The following is a 15924-nucleotide window of genomic DNA, read 5'->3' on the forward strand; positions in this document are numbered from 1 at the left end:
GGTCTGGAGTTGGCTGAATGGCTGGATTCACAACGAGGCCTCCTTAAGAGCCCCATATCAGCCTGGAAGGAGGTTTCTAGTGGAATGGTCCATAATTATGGACTTGCCCTTTTGCTGTTTGGCATTTTAATCAATGACTTGGATAACCCCACAGATAGTAGGTTTAGCCACTTTGACAGCAGACAACACCGAGGTGGGAAGGGCAGTAACATGTCTGATCACAGAGTTTGGATCCCCCCAAATCTCAAGGCTAAGCTGGAACATGGCTCGTAAACCTGAGAGGCATAAAGTCTTAGGCTTGGGTTCAAAAATTCAACTTCACAATTATAAGAGGGAAGATGGGGAAAACCTTTGCCCACTGTGGCCATGCCTGCTAATGTGCAAACAGCCCATCCCTCACCATTCAGACAAGCTAATGTGCTGCCACAGAGAGAGTCAGTTCATGGGAACATAAAAACTGATTATGGCAACTGTTGGGAGGTCAAAGGAATTTACTGGAAAGAGCATTGCTTTGGGAATGAAAGGAAGACTAGATGGAGATAATGTTCAGATTTTCTGGCAATCTGAATATGTAATTCTTTGAGATTGTCAGTAATTTGTAGCTTTCACTCAAGACTGTAGGTGTATCACCTTCTTTTCTTTGACAACAAGAAGGGGAAAAACCCTGCAGTGGAAGGCACCATCCTGGAGACTTGACTCCAGGCTCGGCTGTTTGTTATCCCTGGGACTGTGGGCAAGTCGCTTAATCTTCCCAGGGCTGGGTGCCCTCGTTTGTAAAATAAGCAGATGGAACTAGATGATCTCTAAGCTCCCTACAGTTAAAAGCTCCATGGCTATAATAACAATTGTGAAAAACAGACTCTATGGATTGTCCGACTACAGCAGAGAAGCGTGTGAAGTCCCTCCCGTGTGTGCCAGGCCCCGCGGGAGACTCTGGGGTACGGAGACAAAAATATGGCCGTGCCATGAAGGTTAAGTTGGCATCAAAATAATCAAAATCCAACATTACGGCTAAGGGCTGAAATGGAATAAACATGTGGGAGAAAGACCTAAAAGCCCAGGAACACAATCCCTTGCTCGAATGACAGAAGAGTTTCTCTGGGAAAGATTTCTTTCTCTGAGCAGCTCAGGTCAGCAGGCAAAGTTCTCAGCGCTCAGCCACTGTCTCAGATGTGTATTTTATGGGAAACCCTCTGGTCATAAATAAGGTTATGAAACTCTGAACATGGATTTGTTTCTATGACACTTTCAAGATCACTGATCCCTTGACCCCAAGTCCCGCCCATGGGTGGCACACCTAGGAGGCAGTTAGATGCCCAGCATTAAAAATGCTGGTGTGACCGCCTCTCCTTCTTGGAGCCTTAAGAAAGGGGCTTTGTTCTCTGATCCCCGGTAAAACGGGGATATGATTCTTGCTCTAATTTATGGGGCAGTTGTAAGGAAAGCCCGCAATCCTCCATCATCCACAAAGTGCTGAGTAAATATGAGCAAGGAGACAGTTTATCAAGAGCAGGAAAGCACTTTTTTAAAAATAGAAGGATGACTAATACACTCATGAGCTGGTCAGTGGCTGGTCTTTCTCTGGAAAGATGGAGAATCGGGGTTTCTTTGGCTACGGGACCCGTGACTGCTAATGCAGGCATTCCCCCTGCCAGGGCAGATCATCACACACCTAGGCCTTGCTTGGGATCACTCTGTCAGTAAATGCCATGGGCGGGATATGACCCCAACCCTCCTTGCTTCCCAAGGCCACCCCACCTCGATCACACTGTGCTGTGCTACTTTTCTAATATTTTTCCAGAGTTCTATAATCTGTCCTGTTTCTGGGAAGGCCCAGAGGCACCGTCAGAGAGAGTTACATTAAGTATTTAAGTAACGCATCCTTCCCCAAACCTGCTGGTAACTCACATCCTATAACCACCTGTTCTTTGCAGATTACTTGTGTGTCATTACAAGTAAAAAAATCAATGCCCGACCATTGATTTGGAAATGAGACAAGATTGCCAGGCAATGTCACATAATGTTCTCTGAGCCCTATTCTCCATCATTTTAAGGGAAGAGAGTCTGAGGGCCCTCCTTGAAATAGGTGCGATCTTATAACAGGCAGGCCAGATGGGCCACCATCACTCTGCGAACTGACGGGCAGCGCTTCGGTATCACATATTACCTGAAAATGTCTCCTCTGGCAATATGCTCCATTACCCACGGAGAAGCAGCCTCTCCTGCAGTTTGCTTTTCAGCTTAATGTGTATGTTAAATAATAACTGGTATTTCTATGGGGCTACGGTTTTTGGAGCATTTCACAAACACTGACTCACTTGACACAACAGCATACGGCTATAACCAAAAATCCAGAAGCCTGGGAGACAAGCCTTGGGCCCGAGTGGCACTGGTCGTGCCGTGCCCTCTCCCTCCTGGGCGCTCCCTCCTCTGCAGAGGGAGGTGGGGCAGGGGTCACATCCCATCCTCCCTGAGGACCTTTGCAGCTCTCACAGTCTGTGGAACATTAATTACAAAAAGGTCTCGGCGAGAAAACTGCAGAGAAGGGAGCTAAGAGGCTCTGGTAGCAGCCTGGGTATTACCTTGACAGGTAAAGCGATTATTTCCAACACACGTTAAAGGTTCTTATAACAGCACATGTCCTTTAGACCCAGATGCAGATGGAACAACCACCTAGCCATGGTAATCATTCTGGAGCTAAGGAACAGAATTAATGAACAGGGATGATGAAACTGGAAAAATCGTGCATTTATGGACTCCCCTCCCCTTTCACTGTGTCCTCATCACCACGACACGATCCATCAAGCATCAGGGAATGGCTTATAAGCTGCTGTGGCCAACAGATCCATCACTTGGCAGCTGACCTTTCTTTGCTCCTGCTTGGGGCAGGGGGAAGGGACATCACCAAAGCTTGCATTCCACTCACCTGACCTTCAAGAACCCAGGATCACCCTCTGCTATAAGGAGGCTCCAGAATAGGACGCCAGTAGATCATAGAGCACTTAAAATATGGCTTTTTAAAAATGCATCTTTTAATAAAAAGGCCCAACATAAAGACCAGCAGCTGGGAATTGGGGAGGGGGGGAGACTTGGAAGAACATGAGCAAGGTCCTGCAGCATCTCTGGGGACTCAGAAAAAAGAGAAGAGACAACAGGAGTAGAGAATTGGGGGGGGGGGAGGGGGCATGATGATGAACCACAGACCCAGACTAGTTTTTCATGTAATTAAAGTGTTCCTGCTCTTACAATTTCCAGCACATTTTAAAACGTTTTATCCAATCCCTACGACCGCCCGATGAGGCTGGCAGAGCAAGCAGGACTAGCTCCATTTCACAGATGGGAACGCTGACCCTGGCTAAGTGAATCGTCCCAAATGACATGTCCCGTAAGGGGCAGACTTGGCTTGGATCCGGGTCCGATCCCCAGGCCAGGCCTCTTCCCCCATGGGGTCTCCGGGTCTGTCAGGGAGGTCCTCAGCAATGCGCCTGGCACACATTAGGCACTTACTGTCATAATTTGCTTCCTGAATCGGTGGAACTGACCCGAGCTTTCACTTGAACAAGGTAAGGCCCAGGAAGGGATCAGAGTCAACCTTCTGACTTAGCTCCAGGAGCCAGCCAGGCTCCTGAGCTCCGCTCGCCATTCTGCGACTAGGTCTCCAGATGGACTATGAAGGGTGCCCGGCCCCCGGGCCACCATCACCTGCCATTTCTAGGTCCCCTGAAGGCCTCGCGCTTGAGGGCTGAAGCCTGTTCTCCTTCCTCCCCACCCAGCCCTCCCTCCTCCCTCACACAGCCAGGCTCTCACAGCTCTTACCTACATCACTGTAATGTTCTCACAACGGGCCCCCTTACAACACAGGTCCCTCCCCTTATACTGAAATAGGTCTGACCCTGTGACACCCCCCCCCCCCCCCCCCCCCCGGGGTACACACGGGCTCTTCTGTTCAGCTCTGAAAGCTTCTCTCTGGTCCGCATACATGAGCCTCCCTCTCCTGTCTCCGGGCCTTTGCCCTGGGCTAGCCCCATGCCCAGGGCGCCTTCCCTCCTCGCCCCTTCTCTTCCTTTAGGATGCTGCTCAAGGGCCTCTTCTGGTCCAACCGTGGCCAGAGTCCTCCCTCCTGGGCTCCTGACTTGTTGTCCTTCTGTCTACATTTGCACTTTAGATTCGTGTGCACTTGTTTTCTGCCTCCCAGAACACAAGCCCGTTGTGCCCACAGGGCCCTGCTCAGTGATTGGCAGATCACAGATACGGATCCCTCACGTGTTAAACCCTATACTACAGCATGGAGGAAGGAGCCCCGCAACCGGCTTCGAGGAGGCGAGTTCCAATCCTGCCTGAGACACTTACTAGGGGTGTGACCACTGATCCCATTTGCCAAACAGGGCCTAACCACAAGAGTTGCTTCCAGCATCGGGAGGGTCCAACATAACAAAAGAGCCCTGGAAACCTCGCCCCCCGAGTCTGGCCCCCAAGGCTGAACGAAGCTCCCGGCCACAGCCGAGGTCCTGGGCTGGCCCACGAGCCAAGGCCGAGGCACCCTGGGACGGCCTCCTTACCTTGACGGCGTAGCTGGTGAGCGGGTCTTTGGCGTAGGAGGCCGGGTAGTAGACGGCGTCGCCGGCTTCGCAGCAGGGCCTGTCGCTGGTCAGCCGGAAGTCGGACCAGCTGTCCACCCCAAAGCGGAGCTGGTCCTTCTGCCCGGCCATGAAGAGGTCTTCGCACTTGAGAGCCAGCTTCCTCAGGGCGTCGCTGTGCAGGCTCCGGATCTTCCCCACCACCTCCTCCCGGTTCTCGATGCCGCGGTAGAGCACCGTCCTCTGGGGCTTGGGGGCGCTCCGGCCCAGCTTGCTCTGAGGCCCCCGCCGGCCGGTCAGGGACTCGGTGCTGGTGCAGAAGCGCTCCCTGGCGCCCAGGGCGGTCAGGCTGGAGGCGCTGCGGGCCGTGGTGCTGGCGCGCCTGTCCTTGGGCAGCGCCCTGTCCAGCGAGTCGCAGGACTCATTCTCCAGGCCCCTGAGCTCGTAGCTGAGGGAGGAGCCGCCGCTGCTGGCGTCCCAGTGGGCCTCCATGTCGTAGGTGGGGTTGGCCAGGAGGCACAGGCTATTCTCCAGGGACTTGTGCAGGTCTTTGGGAAGAGGTTCCGTGTTGGCCCTTAGGATGGTTTTCTTTGGCAGGGGGGGCGGCGTGGCCTGGGAGGGACGGGCCACCTCTTGCTCTGGGGCTCCCCCAAAAGCAATGGCGTCGTCCACGGCCCCCTTTGGCTGGCGAGGGTGCTTGGGGGGGATCATGGTGGCTCTGGATTGCCCTGTTGAAAAGAATAACACAAAACATGATTAAGAGGAAAAGCAGTTAGAGGCCCTGTGACCTGGGGGTCCAGCTGGGAAAGCAGGGCCCGGGCAGGGCAGGAGTCTGACAGGGATGCCCCCATCGTGCTCACTTGCTTTGTGATGGAGGAGATGACAAGCACAAAGGCATATTCAGTGGCTCTTCCCGGGAGGGGCTGTTTGTATTCAAAGAGGAGGCGGTTCCCCTTGCTTTTAATTTAGCAAGACGCTAAAACCGAGATTTTCCCCATTTAAATTTGGGGACAGAAAATCTTCAGGCCCAAAGGGGAAGGGAGGCAATCAAGGCCCAGAGCAGTTAGGGGGAGGGTGCAGCAGGCAGGGGCCAGTCTGGCGGAAGCAGAGCCTGGCTGGGAGGAGACTGGCGGGAGGCTACGCAAAGCTTTACACCTCAGCAAGAGAGTCTGACCTGGAAGAGGGAGCCCCGAAGGTCCCATCGCCGAGGGGCGCCCACGGAAGGCTGGACCGAGGCGCAGGGAGAGCTCCCTGAGGAGTCTGCAGAGGCAGCAGGGACAGTCGGTGCCACCCATGGAGAGGGGGCGGCCGGGGGAGGCTGGAAGTGGAAGAACTCCCTTCTTAAATGAGCGGTTACGAGAAGTTTGGGGAAGAAGAGCCAAAGATAATTTCTAGGTTCCATGTACAGGAGACAAGAGACAGGAGAAGGAAGGGCAGGTCTGGGAAGGTGATGAGCTCGGCTTTAGGCATGTGGAGTCTGGGCTGGGAGGCTGGGGGGCAGCCTTGGGCAGGTCTGGAGCTGAACAGAGAAGGGCCGAGGGGCTGTGGCCAGAGTGAGCCCCGTCAGCGCTTTGGGCTTGGGGCCCTGAAACAAGCCTGATGGAAGGAGTGGCGGGATGAGGGCTGCAGTTACCAGAGCAATAGGACTAGAGGCCTCCAGCCCCCTCAAGAGGGTCTAACTCCTAATGGAGGTTTACCTGCCATTTTAACCCTCCCCAGTGTTGGGAGCAGGAACACGGACACGGGGGGTCTTTTGCCGCAAAGACCGCGTGCATATGTGTGGGATGAGCTGGACGCTTGCGTGAGAGCACGCGTGTGCGTATGTGTGCGCCAAACGCCTGGCGGTCTGGTGCTGGTCAGGGAGGAGATGCAGGAGTCACGCTCTGGACCCCGACCTGGCTTCTGGGCTCGGGTTCCTCGTTTGCAAAGCGGGAGGGCTGGAACAGACGATCTCTGATGGCCCTTAGGGGTTTAAGGGCTCCCACGGTCATGTCTGTTTTTCCCAAAGCAGTGATGGTGGCTCCTGTCCCCTTTGGGGAAGGGAATGAACACCAATATAACACACACTAGGGCCAGGCGTGGGGGCAGCGAGGAGGAGGAGGAGGAGTGGATACGGCACTGGGCCCGGAGTCAGGGAGACCTGAGCTCAAATGTGACCTCAAAGACTTGCTAGTTGTGTGACTCTGGGCAATGCATGTAACCCCATTTGCCTCAGTTTCCTCATCTGTAAAAACAGGCTGAGAAGGAGTGGCGAAGCACGCTAGTATTTCTGCCAAGAAAACCCCAAATGGGCGCACAGCATGTGCCAGGCACTGCCGACCGCTTTACAGAGACGCTCTGCAAGGCAGGGGCTACGGTTATCCCTGTGTGACAGCTGAGGAAAGTGAGGCAGATGGAAGCTAAGTGACTGTCAGAGACCAGAAAGTTGGTGTTTGAGGACGCGGGTCTTTCTAATTCCGGGCTACCTGCCCACCTCTGCACCCAGCCGCCTTTCTGGCTGCTACGGGTGATGAAGGAGCAGATATCACAGGGCTCCGGCTCTGACCCCGACAGTCCGAATGATGTAGGGCTCTGCAGCAGTCACACTAAACTGCTGTTCCAAGTGGTTGTTTTTCATCTTTTGGGGTAAATAAATTATGATCTTTAAGAAATGACTTTAAGACATCAATGCCCACAAAGATCATTCATCTACCTTAGGCAGGAGCTGGCAGGCTGTTTCCACCTCAACTACAGAACAGCTGTGGCCCATAGAAACCGGGCTTCTCCATGGGAGAACACGCCGCCAGCAACTGGCAGCATCCAGACTCACTGGCCAGGGCGGGGCAAAGAGGGCACACGGAGATGCTATGGACATCGTATAATCAATCCGGAGGCCCAACGCCACCCCATGGGTCCCACAGACTCAGAAAATAGCTCCTGGAGAACGGAGTAACAAGGAGAAGCCATCAGGGATTACCAAGAAGGAAAACAGCGACGCAGCACAATGGCCCCTCGAATCGAGGGCAGGCACCCACACAGACTTGCTGGTAATTGTAACAACGCATTCCGTTTCACCGCAAAGGGCTGTAAATGATCCCAAGCTATACAGGAGCTGAAGCCCTCCCAGTCCTCCCCTGAAAGGCGCCGTAATTTTTGACAATATGGGGAGCTCTATGACAGAGGATTCTGTGGGGCTGGAAGTGACCCGTTATTAAAAGCGTGTGGGCTGTAGGAGGGAACACGCTGCAGCTGAAAGAACAGGAACTCGCCTGTTTGCCATACACGCCTGGAGAGGCTGCCCGGGAGTCCCAAAGGGAAGGAGGGGGATGGCACTCACTAAGTCATCCAGCCCACTTCCTGGAAGGACTAGGTCTCCCCACTGATCTATGAGCCCTCCCCATTGTCTGGGCTTCTGGGCGATGAGAGAAGTACAGCTTATTCTTGGAGACAAGTCTCCATTCTTGAATGTCTAGTGAGCCTGAGCTTTTAGAGACGGGAAGGCCAGCCAGTAGCGAGCAGCAGGGATGCTGACTGAAGGAAGTTCAAGAAGAGACTGGGACTTTTTTTGTGTGTGTGATACTCCGTGGCTGAGATGCACCCAAAGCTGTCAGACTTTTGCTGGCCTGCTTGGGATCCTTGAACGTGAACAGACTATTTCTTGACCAACAGTACCTGCTACGCTGTGTAACTGAAGGGATAGTCCAGAACAAGGGTGGGAAAGAAATGCCAGTTTCCTCGCTTTTTAGGCAGCAGTGAGTGACCCCTAAGAGCAGTCTGGGATGTGAGGGACAGCAGATTTTTTTGCTCCAAATAAAACCACTTCCCCAAGCCCACAGCTTGTGTTATTAGGTCGGGAACTTCTTCAAGCCTCCAAGCCTTTTTCCCCTAAGAAAGGCAAGTTCTTCCAAATGAATTCCAACCATCTGGATCAGCATTTTCAATGCTTCGCTTTGGAGCTGTTTTTATTTTAAACCCTCACCTCTGCACATTCCTCTCATGCCTATGGAGCCAGTCCAAAAACTCAGCTTTCAACAGGCCTCGTGTAACACTGAACTCTCTCCATTTTAGTGTCTCTTTGAAGACAAAGGCTACATTGTGCTGCAGATCTTGCCTTTTGTAAATTTTTTTTTTAATTAAAAGGAATCATTTCAGATAGAAGCAGCTCCTTTATCACCATCCCTCTCCCTTTCCTTGTGAAGAGACAGGCCCCTGTGCAAAGCTCTGAGTAGCAGGAGAAACCGAGAGAGTTAAGAGAGCATCCAAGGGACTCGCTCCCAGAAACCAAAGGGCTGCTCAAAACTGCCCTTTTCAGGATGGAATTGGGAAGAATGACCAGGGCTCTTGGGGCCTACTAGAACATTAGCACAAGAGAAATGAACAGTAAGGAAACAATCAGTTTTGGAAATCAAGTTGTTTACACACTACGAAGTGGACTCTAGGTAAGCCAAGATAATTACCCACTCCTTCCCCCAATAAATCTAATTAAATCCCTATAATTTGTGGGGTACTGTGCGAGGTTCCTGGGTGGGAGTCCATGGAATAGAGATGAGACTTAGGTACTTCCTGCATGGGCTGATGGATTCTGTAGTGGATTAAAGGCACACATAATGCATCACATTACATGAAGAATGGCAATATAAAGTGCCAATGAGGGAGGTCAGCACAAATGCTAGAGCAGGGCTTCTTAAACTTTTTCCATTCACCAAGTCCATTTGTCTGGGAAATTTTTACGTGGCCTGGGTACACAGGTATATAAAACAAGCAGACAAATCAAACATTTACTAATAATAAATCATAATTTCATGACCACCACATTTAGTGATGAGACCCCAGATGGAGTTGCCATCCACTCTTAAAGAAGCTTTGTGCTAAGGATATTTCCTGAAATCTTAAATGAAAATCAGAAATTGCGTGTATGTGTGCGTGCGTGCATTCGTATGCATAGGTGTATACACTAAGATGTGGGCCCACCACTGTTGGGTTCCTCCACAAGGAGCCTCGGTCACCCTGAGGCCGGGAACGGCTACCTAATTAGGACCAAGAAATGATGGCGGAGTTCTGCTTACTTTCATTCCAAGCCTTCCTCCTTCCCGACTGTGAGGAAAAAGGAAGGTGCTTGGGTGACCTGCCGGGCTTGGTAATAAACACCTGAATTATTCCCAGTGAATAAGGCACGACCTCTCAAGTCCAACCAGCACACTGACCCATTTCCCTGGCACGCCGTGTGGGTGGAGAAGCTCGCTGGGAATGGGGTCACTTCTCCGACCCCGGCACTCTGTTGGCCCTCCTTCATAGGAGAGACAATCACCCACAGCAAGCCCATGTTTCCTTGTCTGAAGCTTCATTGGATAAAGGAATCCTGAGGATTATTTGAATAATTTGATAATTTTTAAATTTAATAATATTTGATAATTTGAAGGTATGGATGAGCTAGTTTTGGTAAGAGCCAAGTTGTGGGTTTGATCCCTCTATGGGCCATGTGTATTTTGTCACAGTGAATACAGCACCATTGGACTCAGAGTTAGGAGGAGTCGGGTTTTAACTTGTGTGGCACTGAACAACTCTGACTTAGTTTCCTAATCCATACAGTGGAAAGGTCAGACTCAGCTGCCTCTCCCAATGTCCCTTCTGGCTCTAGAATTAAGCTCCTTTGACCTTCTGGAGAAAACCTCAAATCACCCTAAAAAGCTGGTGTTTTGCTCTATCAAATCCATCATTATTATTTTTTAAATCACTCAAAAGTAAATGGGGCAGCTTATCCATCAATTTCTTGATAGCCAAAGTGGTTTATTATGGAACATCACTTGTAAAGAAGCCTGCCTGTTCCTGTTTCACATCCTTGGGAAGGGCAGCTCATGTGTAAACAATTATCGTAACCATTTCATGCACAGAAGTTGGTAGATGATGGCGTTCACTGAATCTCTTGCCCTCTCTTTGTTTTCTTTCGTGCCGTCTCTACTTTCCGGAAGCCCAGATGGAGCTGGACCAAAACCCAGGCAGGGTGGTAGTTCTATTGTCTTTTGACGACATCAAGTTTGTTACAAAAATCTTTGCAGATCCTATCCAGTTTTCTTCTGTTCTTCCATTTTCACCCTCAAACACATGTAAAATGACCTTTCCTAATTGTGTCTCTTCCCAAGCCTTCTTTAAAGTGCTCTCACGCTCCAATGCTTTTGTTACAATCTTCTTTCACCCTCCCTTAACTATGACACATGAGATGGTATTCTAAAATAATATTTGCCCTTATCTCCTCCACGTCTTCAGGTCCCTTCCACGTGACAGCCTTTCCAGGCTCCTAAGTACTGTCTTCTGCAGGCTAAGACTGTGTCTTCATTAAACTCATCAACAAAAGTCGTCATCTTATGCACCTTCACACTATGGCTGTTTCCTCTGGAAGCTTTCAATTTTATCGACATCCTTCCTAGAAGATGTCACCTTGAAATAATCCTAATACTTTAGGTAAACCTGCCTCTCTCATGGCCCTGAACATTCTGCCTTGCCTGGAGTGGCCTGAGAATGGTTATTGTTCTGAGCTGCCACATAGACTTTTCAAGTGAACTTCTTTTTCCCCAAGTTTATCTAAAAAGACATTTCTGAATCCTGACTTGGTACTCCAAGTCTCCCTTTGAGCTGTGTTATTTGTAAATTTGATAAGCTTGCCATCTGTGCCTGATAGAATATTAAAGAGCATAGTATCAACCACAAATCCCTGGGCATTCCACTGGAGACATCACCACATGTTGAAATGGAGCCATGAATGAATGACTCCTCACATTCAATCAGCTTGGAATCCATCTCATTACACTACTGTCTAGCCCACATCCTTTCATTTTTCTTAAAAGAACAAGATGAAGATTTGTCAAAAATTTTACTCAATTCTAAGCCGACCAGAGCTGCTGCATTCCCCTGCTCTATCAGGTTAGTAACCTCCTCTGAAAAGGAAAGGGCTCGATCTGGATGAAGCCTTCATGTTCATCCTGACCACCATCTCCTTTTCTTTGTGTTCATAGAATGACATGTTTTAGCAAGTTCTGGAGAACCAAAGAATCAAGCTCACTGGCCTTTAGTTTGTAGACTCATTTGCTTTTCTCCAGGGCTGCTCCTATCTTCTCTCAGAGATCAGTGACAGTATGGATTGAGCTAGCTTTGGTGATGGATCCCAGGAACAGCTAGGAATAGTCTCAGTCCTCCTAACTTATCTTGGTTATTTATATCTTGAGAACATTTATATCATTGAGAACATTTTGGTACTGTCAGAAAGGACAGTACCAAAAAAAAAGTCCAGTCACGGGAGAGGCCAATGGGTGAATTCCAAGCTAAGAGGGACTTTCAGGTTTCTTGGGGCACTTCCTTTTTCTCCCAAGACAGCTTTAAAAAAGCCCCTCCCCTTTTGGTTATTCCCAATCTTGTTTGCCATTTTCATTTCATTCTGAACTTGAAGCTATAGTTCTTTCTTAGAAGATGGTGTTCCCATTTTTGTATTCCATTTCTGTTACCTGCCCTTGCTTTTAACTTTTCAATTTGCATTTCAAAACAATTAAGTTTATTATACAACATATCAATTAAAAAATGCAAATGGTATCTTTTTAAAATCCTGGGCATTGGATACATTTTTTTCCCCCAATAAGTATGTTAAGTTTCTTCCAAACAAAAGTAATATTATCACAGACCCTCAGGATAGCCATTTTTGGTAGCAAGATGGTTAGTATTTTTTCACTATTTCTCTCTTGTATCTGGTTCGGTGCCTGATTTTTAATTCAGAGGAACATTACTGCAAAGCAACAAATTATGCTGGAATAAAAATGGCATATCAGATGATCAATAGAAAAATTAATCTGTCTCTCCTAGTACAACTCCCACCACTGAGCAAATAAAAAAGAAAGCCCTTGGTACATCATTATGTAACCCAGCAAAGTGAAATTCTGTATTGGCCAGGTCCTAAATTTACATTCCCCTCTCTGTTTTAAATTTGTCACCTCTCTGACAGGAGGCAATGGCATGTTTCATCTTCATTCTTTTGCAATCATGGTTTATCATTGTGCTGATCAGTTTATTCTTTCAAAGTTGTTTCTTCCATCTAATATTATCAACATTAGCATAAATTGTTTTCCTTGTACTGCTCATTTCAGTCTGCATCATTTCATATAGGTCTTCCCAGTTTCCTCTGAAAACATCTGTTTCATAATTTCTTGTGGTATGATAATATTCCGTGATATTCATATACCACAATATGTTTAGTCATTCCTCAAAAAAGGGAATCTAACTTCTAGTTATCACAAAAAGAGTGGCTATAAATGTTTCTGTCCATAAAGATCCTTTCCCTCTTTTTTGGTAGTTTTGGGTATAGGTTTAGTAGTGGTATAGCTAGTCAAAGGCCACACACATTTTAGTAACTTTTGGAGCAGATTTCAAAGTGCTTTCTAGAATGGCTGGACCTCTTTAACAGCACCACTAACAATGTACTAACATACTTATTTTCCTATAGTCCATCTAACATTTGTCATTTTCTTTTCTTTTCTTTTTCTTTTTTTTGCTAATCTGTGAAAAGGAACCTTAAAGATACTTTAATTTGTGTTTCTCTAATTATTAATGATTTAGAACTTTTCCCCATTAAAGATATTGAATAGTTTGCATTTCTTCCTTTGAAAACTGGTTCAAATCTTTTGACCACTTTATCTGTTGAGGAATGGACCTTAATATTTGTAAATTTAAACCAGATCCTTATTTCTTGAATAGAAGAATAGGGGAAGGGAGGAGGGAGGATAAATTTTTATATAGTACCTATTGTGGGTTAGGCACTGTCCTAAATGTTTTATAAATATTATCTCATTTGATCATTATCAGAGAAGCTTATTGCAGAGATTTCCTCCCCCAAAACTACCTGGTCACTTTCTAATTTCTACTATTATTTGTGTAAAAACTTTTGAAAAATCATTGATTTACAGTAGTTTGAGATGTAGTACTGATAAATTTCCTTCCTGGCTTCTTTTTTCCCCCTTACCTTCATTACATCTGAGATCTTTGATCTTTGGTCCCTCACATCTACAAGCCCTTTAACCGAGTTTAAATTCTGACTGGCGAGTTCCCTTGTGCATCCACCGTGATATCTTTGGCCATCTCTCCCTTTCCTTAGTCACTGAAGTGGTTTCTCTATGTCCTTACAATTTTATTCCTAAGAGTTTTCTACCTCTTCTTAGGCTGAATTCAGCAGATTCTATCTTCTTTCTGCTGATCTCTTTGAGATCTTTTCTCCCCAAACTTGGAATATAAGTAAGACTGTTCTCAGATTTCCATCTCTGTCTCTATCACAAATTCTAAGATGTAGTCACGGCCCTCAAAGTCCTATCATCTCCACTCCTGAAACCAGTTGCAGGAGCCACTGGTAAGAATCAGATCTAACATGGAATTTCCTCCTTTGGCTTTTTGATATTTCTTAAAAGGATAAAATTATAATCAAGGCAAATTAAAATACTCAACTCCTATCCCCCTTTCTGTGCTTGGATTTTCTCATCTGAATGTATCTCCTTAATAAAAAAATATATATATTCCAAAGTCATATTCCAGCCAGAGGTTTCATCTTAAAATGCAGTGACATTCATGAGGTCAAAAACACATACATACATACATTTACACAGATCATATTAACATATACATATATATTCCCAACGTGGGTACATAGACGTGACGTGTTGAAAATGTAATCAAAAGGGCTTTAAATTAAAATGGAAGAAGGGAGAAAACTACATGTAACATTTTTGTCTTTTAAGTTGTGTTCCAGAAATCTTACTCTCAAAAACCATGTCCCTAATCACTGCTTCTAAATCTGCCTTGACTTTGAGGAACAGGTGATTGGAAACACTAGCAAGGCTCCTACAGGCACTAGCTTGCCGTCCCAAGCATTGCATCAGCAATGCTTTTTAGGTTTTTCTTGGCCCTTTCCTTACATTGGCGGTGGCAGGAGCTTCTCTACCCCGTCTGGGAAGTTGAAGAGCTCCGTATTGCTCTGGTCAGCTTCCGTGGCCCGGCAGGCCATGTTCTCCCCCCCCCCCCCCCCCACCTCGTTTTGCCCTTTCTGGTGTGCTCTTGCCTCATGGCCACGAGGAGCCACAGCATCCTGCCCTGCCGCAGTGTCTGGTCTACTCTTCAGCCCCAAGCATTCTGGGGCGTCTGTTCTTTCCTTTCTGCTCTGTGTGGGGATCCCCTCTGCCTCATGGCAGCCCTTTCCTTCCTGGTTTGCTCACTGAGGGCTTGTTCTCTGCCCCCCCCCCCCCCCCCCCAAAGGAAGGCTTCATTTTCCTAGAGAAACATTCCTTAGGTTGCTGCAGCCTTTCTTTGGGGAGGGAGGCTGGCCTGGGCTTGGAGCACGACTCTCCTTAAAGGCACAGAGCAATTAGCTCCTTCCAGAGAGCAATGCGGAGGACGGGGCTTTGCCAAGCTCCTGAGCTGTGAAGGGGAAAGTTCCTGCTTGCTGCTGACAGACTACAGAGTCATTATGGATACCTGATCTCATGGGCTGATAAAGAAACACAATATGTCACTGGAGAAACAAGTGATCCTTTTTCTCCCAGACATTTGGAGACAGGCTTAAGAAACATGGGGACAATGTGGAAGGTCTGATTAAAGTGACATCCTATCATTAGGTTGGGAAACCATCTTGGAACCCAAAGACGATGGATTAAGTTACTGAGGATCAGTGCCAGTGCGTTGTCACCCTGGTACAGTTGCCCAAAGGAACCACTGCTGGGCAAGATCCCTGATCTCGCAGGTTTTAAGCAACTTTAAAGCAGGCCAGTGCCACAGAGACCAGCCCTGAAGTCTCCCTGGGGGTGGAGGTGAGCCCGGCTTCCAAAGGGTTGTGCTGGAGGCAGTGCTCATGTTGGAAGGCCTTCCCCCAAGTCAGGACGCAGTGCAGATGTGGCAAGAAAGCGCGCTGAGGGCAGCATGGCCGGGCATCTCGAGGCTGGCCCCAGGGCAGTGATGTTTTCACCATCATGGCAGGCTGCAGACTGCCTGAGATGGGGCTGTAAGGCCCCGGGTGGGGGATGCCCACGCCAACAGCGGCACCTGTGACACGCCCTCTATCAGCTCACTGGGAGGACACCCTCTGCCAGCCTCAGGTGTCGGGTGACACACATGGGAGCGGAAAAAGAGGGACACCTCCCACAGAAGGCAGGCAGCCCCCTGCCCGTCCGGCCTCGGCTCAGAAAGAAGCTTCTCCCTAGGCCCGTGTGCCCGCCATGCCGCCGCTGCCCTAGCTCCCGTGTACGGGCCCGCTGGCAGCTCCTTCCCTTCTCCGTTACCCTAGGGTCTGGCATGCGGTGGACTCCTCCTCGGCTCTGCCTCTCCACTCCCCCAGGCTGGGGATGTG

The 15924-nt window shown here is 48.6% G+C and overlaps 1 protein-coding gene across 9 annotated transcripts in view; it reads right to left on the minus strand.

Moving 5' to 3' along the window:
* PEAK1 (pseudopodium enriched atypical kinase 1) overlaps positions 1–15924 on the minus strand; it is a 252118-nt gene that overhangs the window by 15524 nt on the left and 220670 nt on the right. For all 9 annotated transcript variants that reach the window (XM_031956806.1, XM_031956808.1, XM_031956809.1 and 6 more), the window contains one exon: positions 4560–5305. In XM_031956806.1, coding sequence (XP_031812666.1) covers positions 4560–5305 — 746 coding nt within the window. The remainder of the gene's footprint in view (positions 1–4559; positions 5306–15924) is intronic.

Source organism: Sarcophilus harrisii, chromosome 2, assembly GCF_902635505.1.
Source record: "Sarcophilus harrisii chromosome 2, mSarHar1.11, whole genome shotgun sequence".
NCBI lineage: Eukaryota > Metazoa > Chordata > Mammalia > Dasyuromorphia > Dasyuridae > Sarcophilus > Sarcophilus harrisii.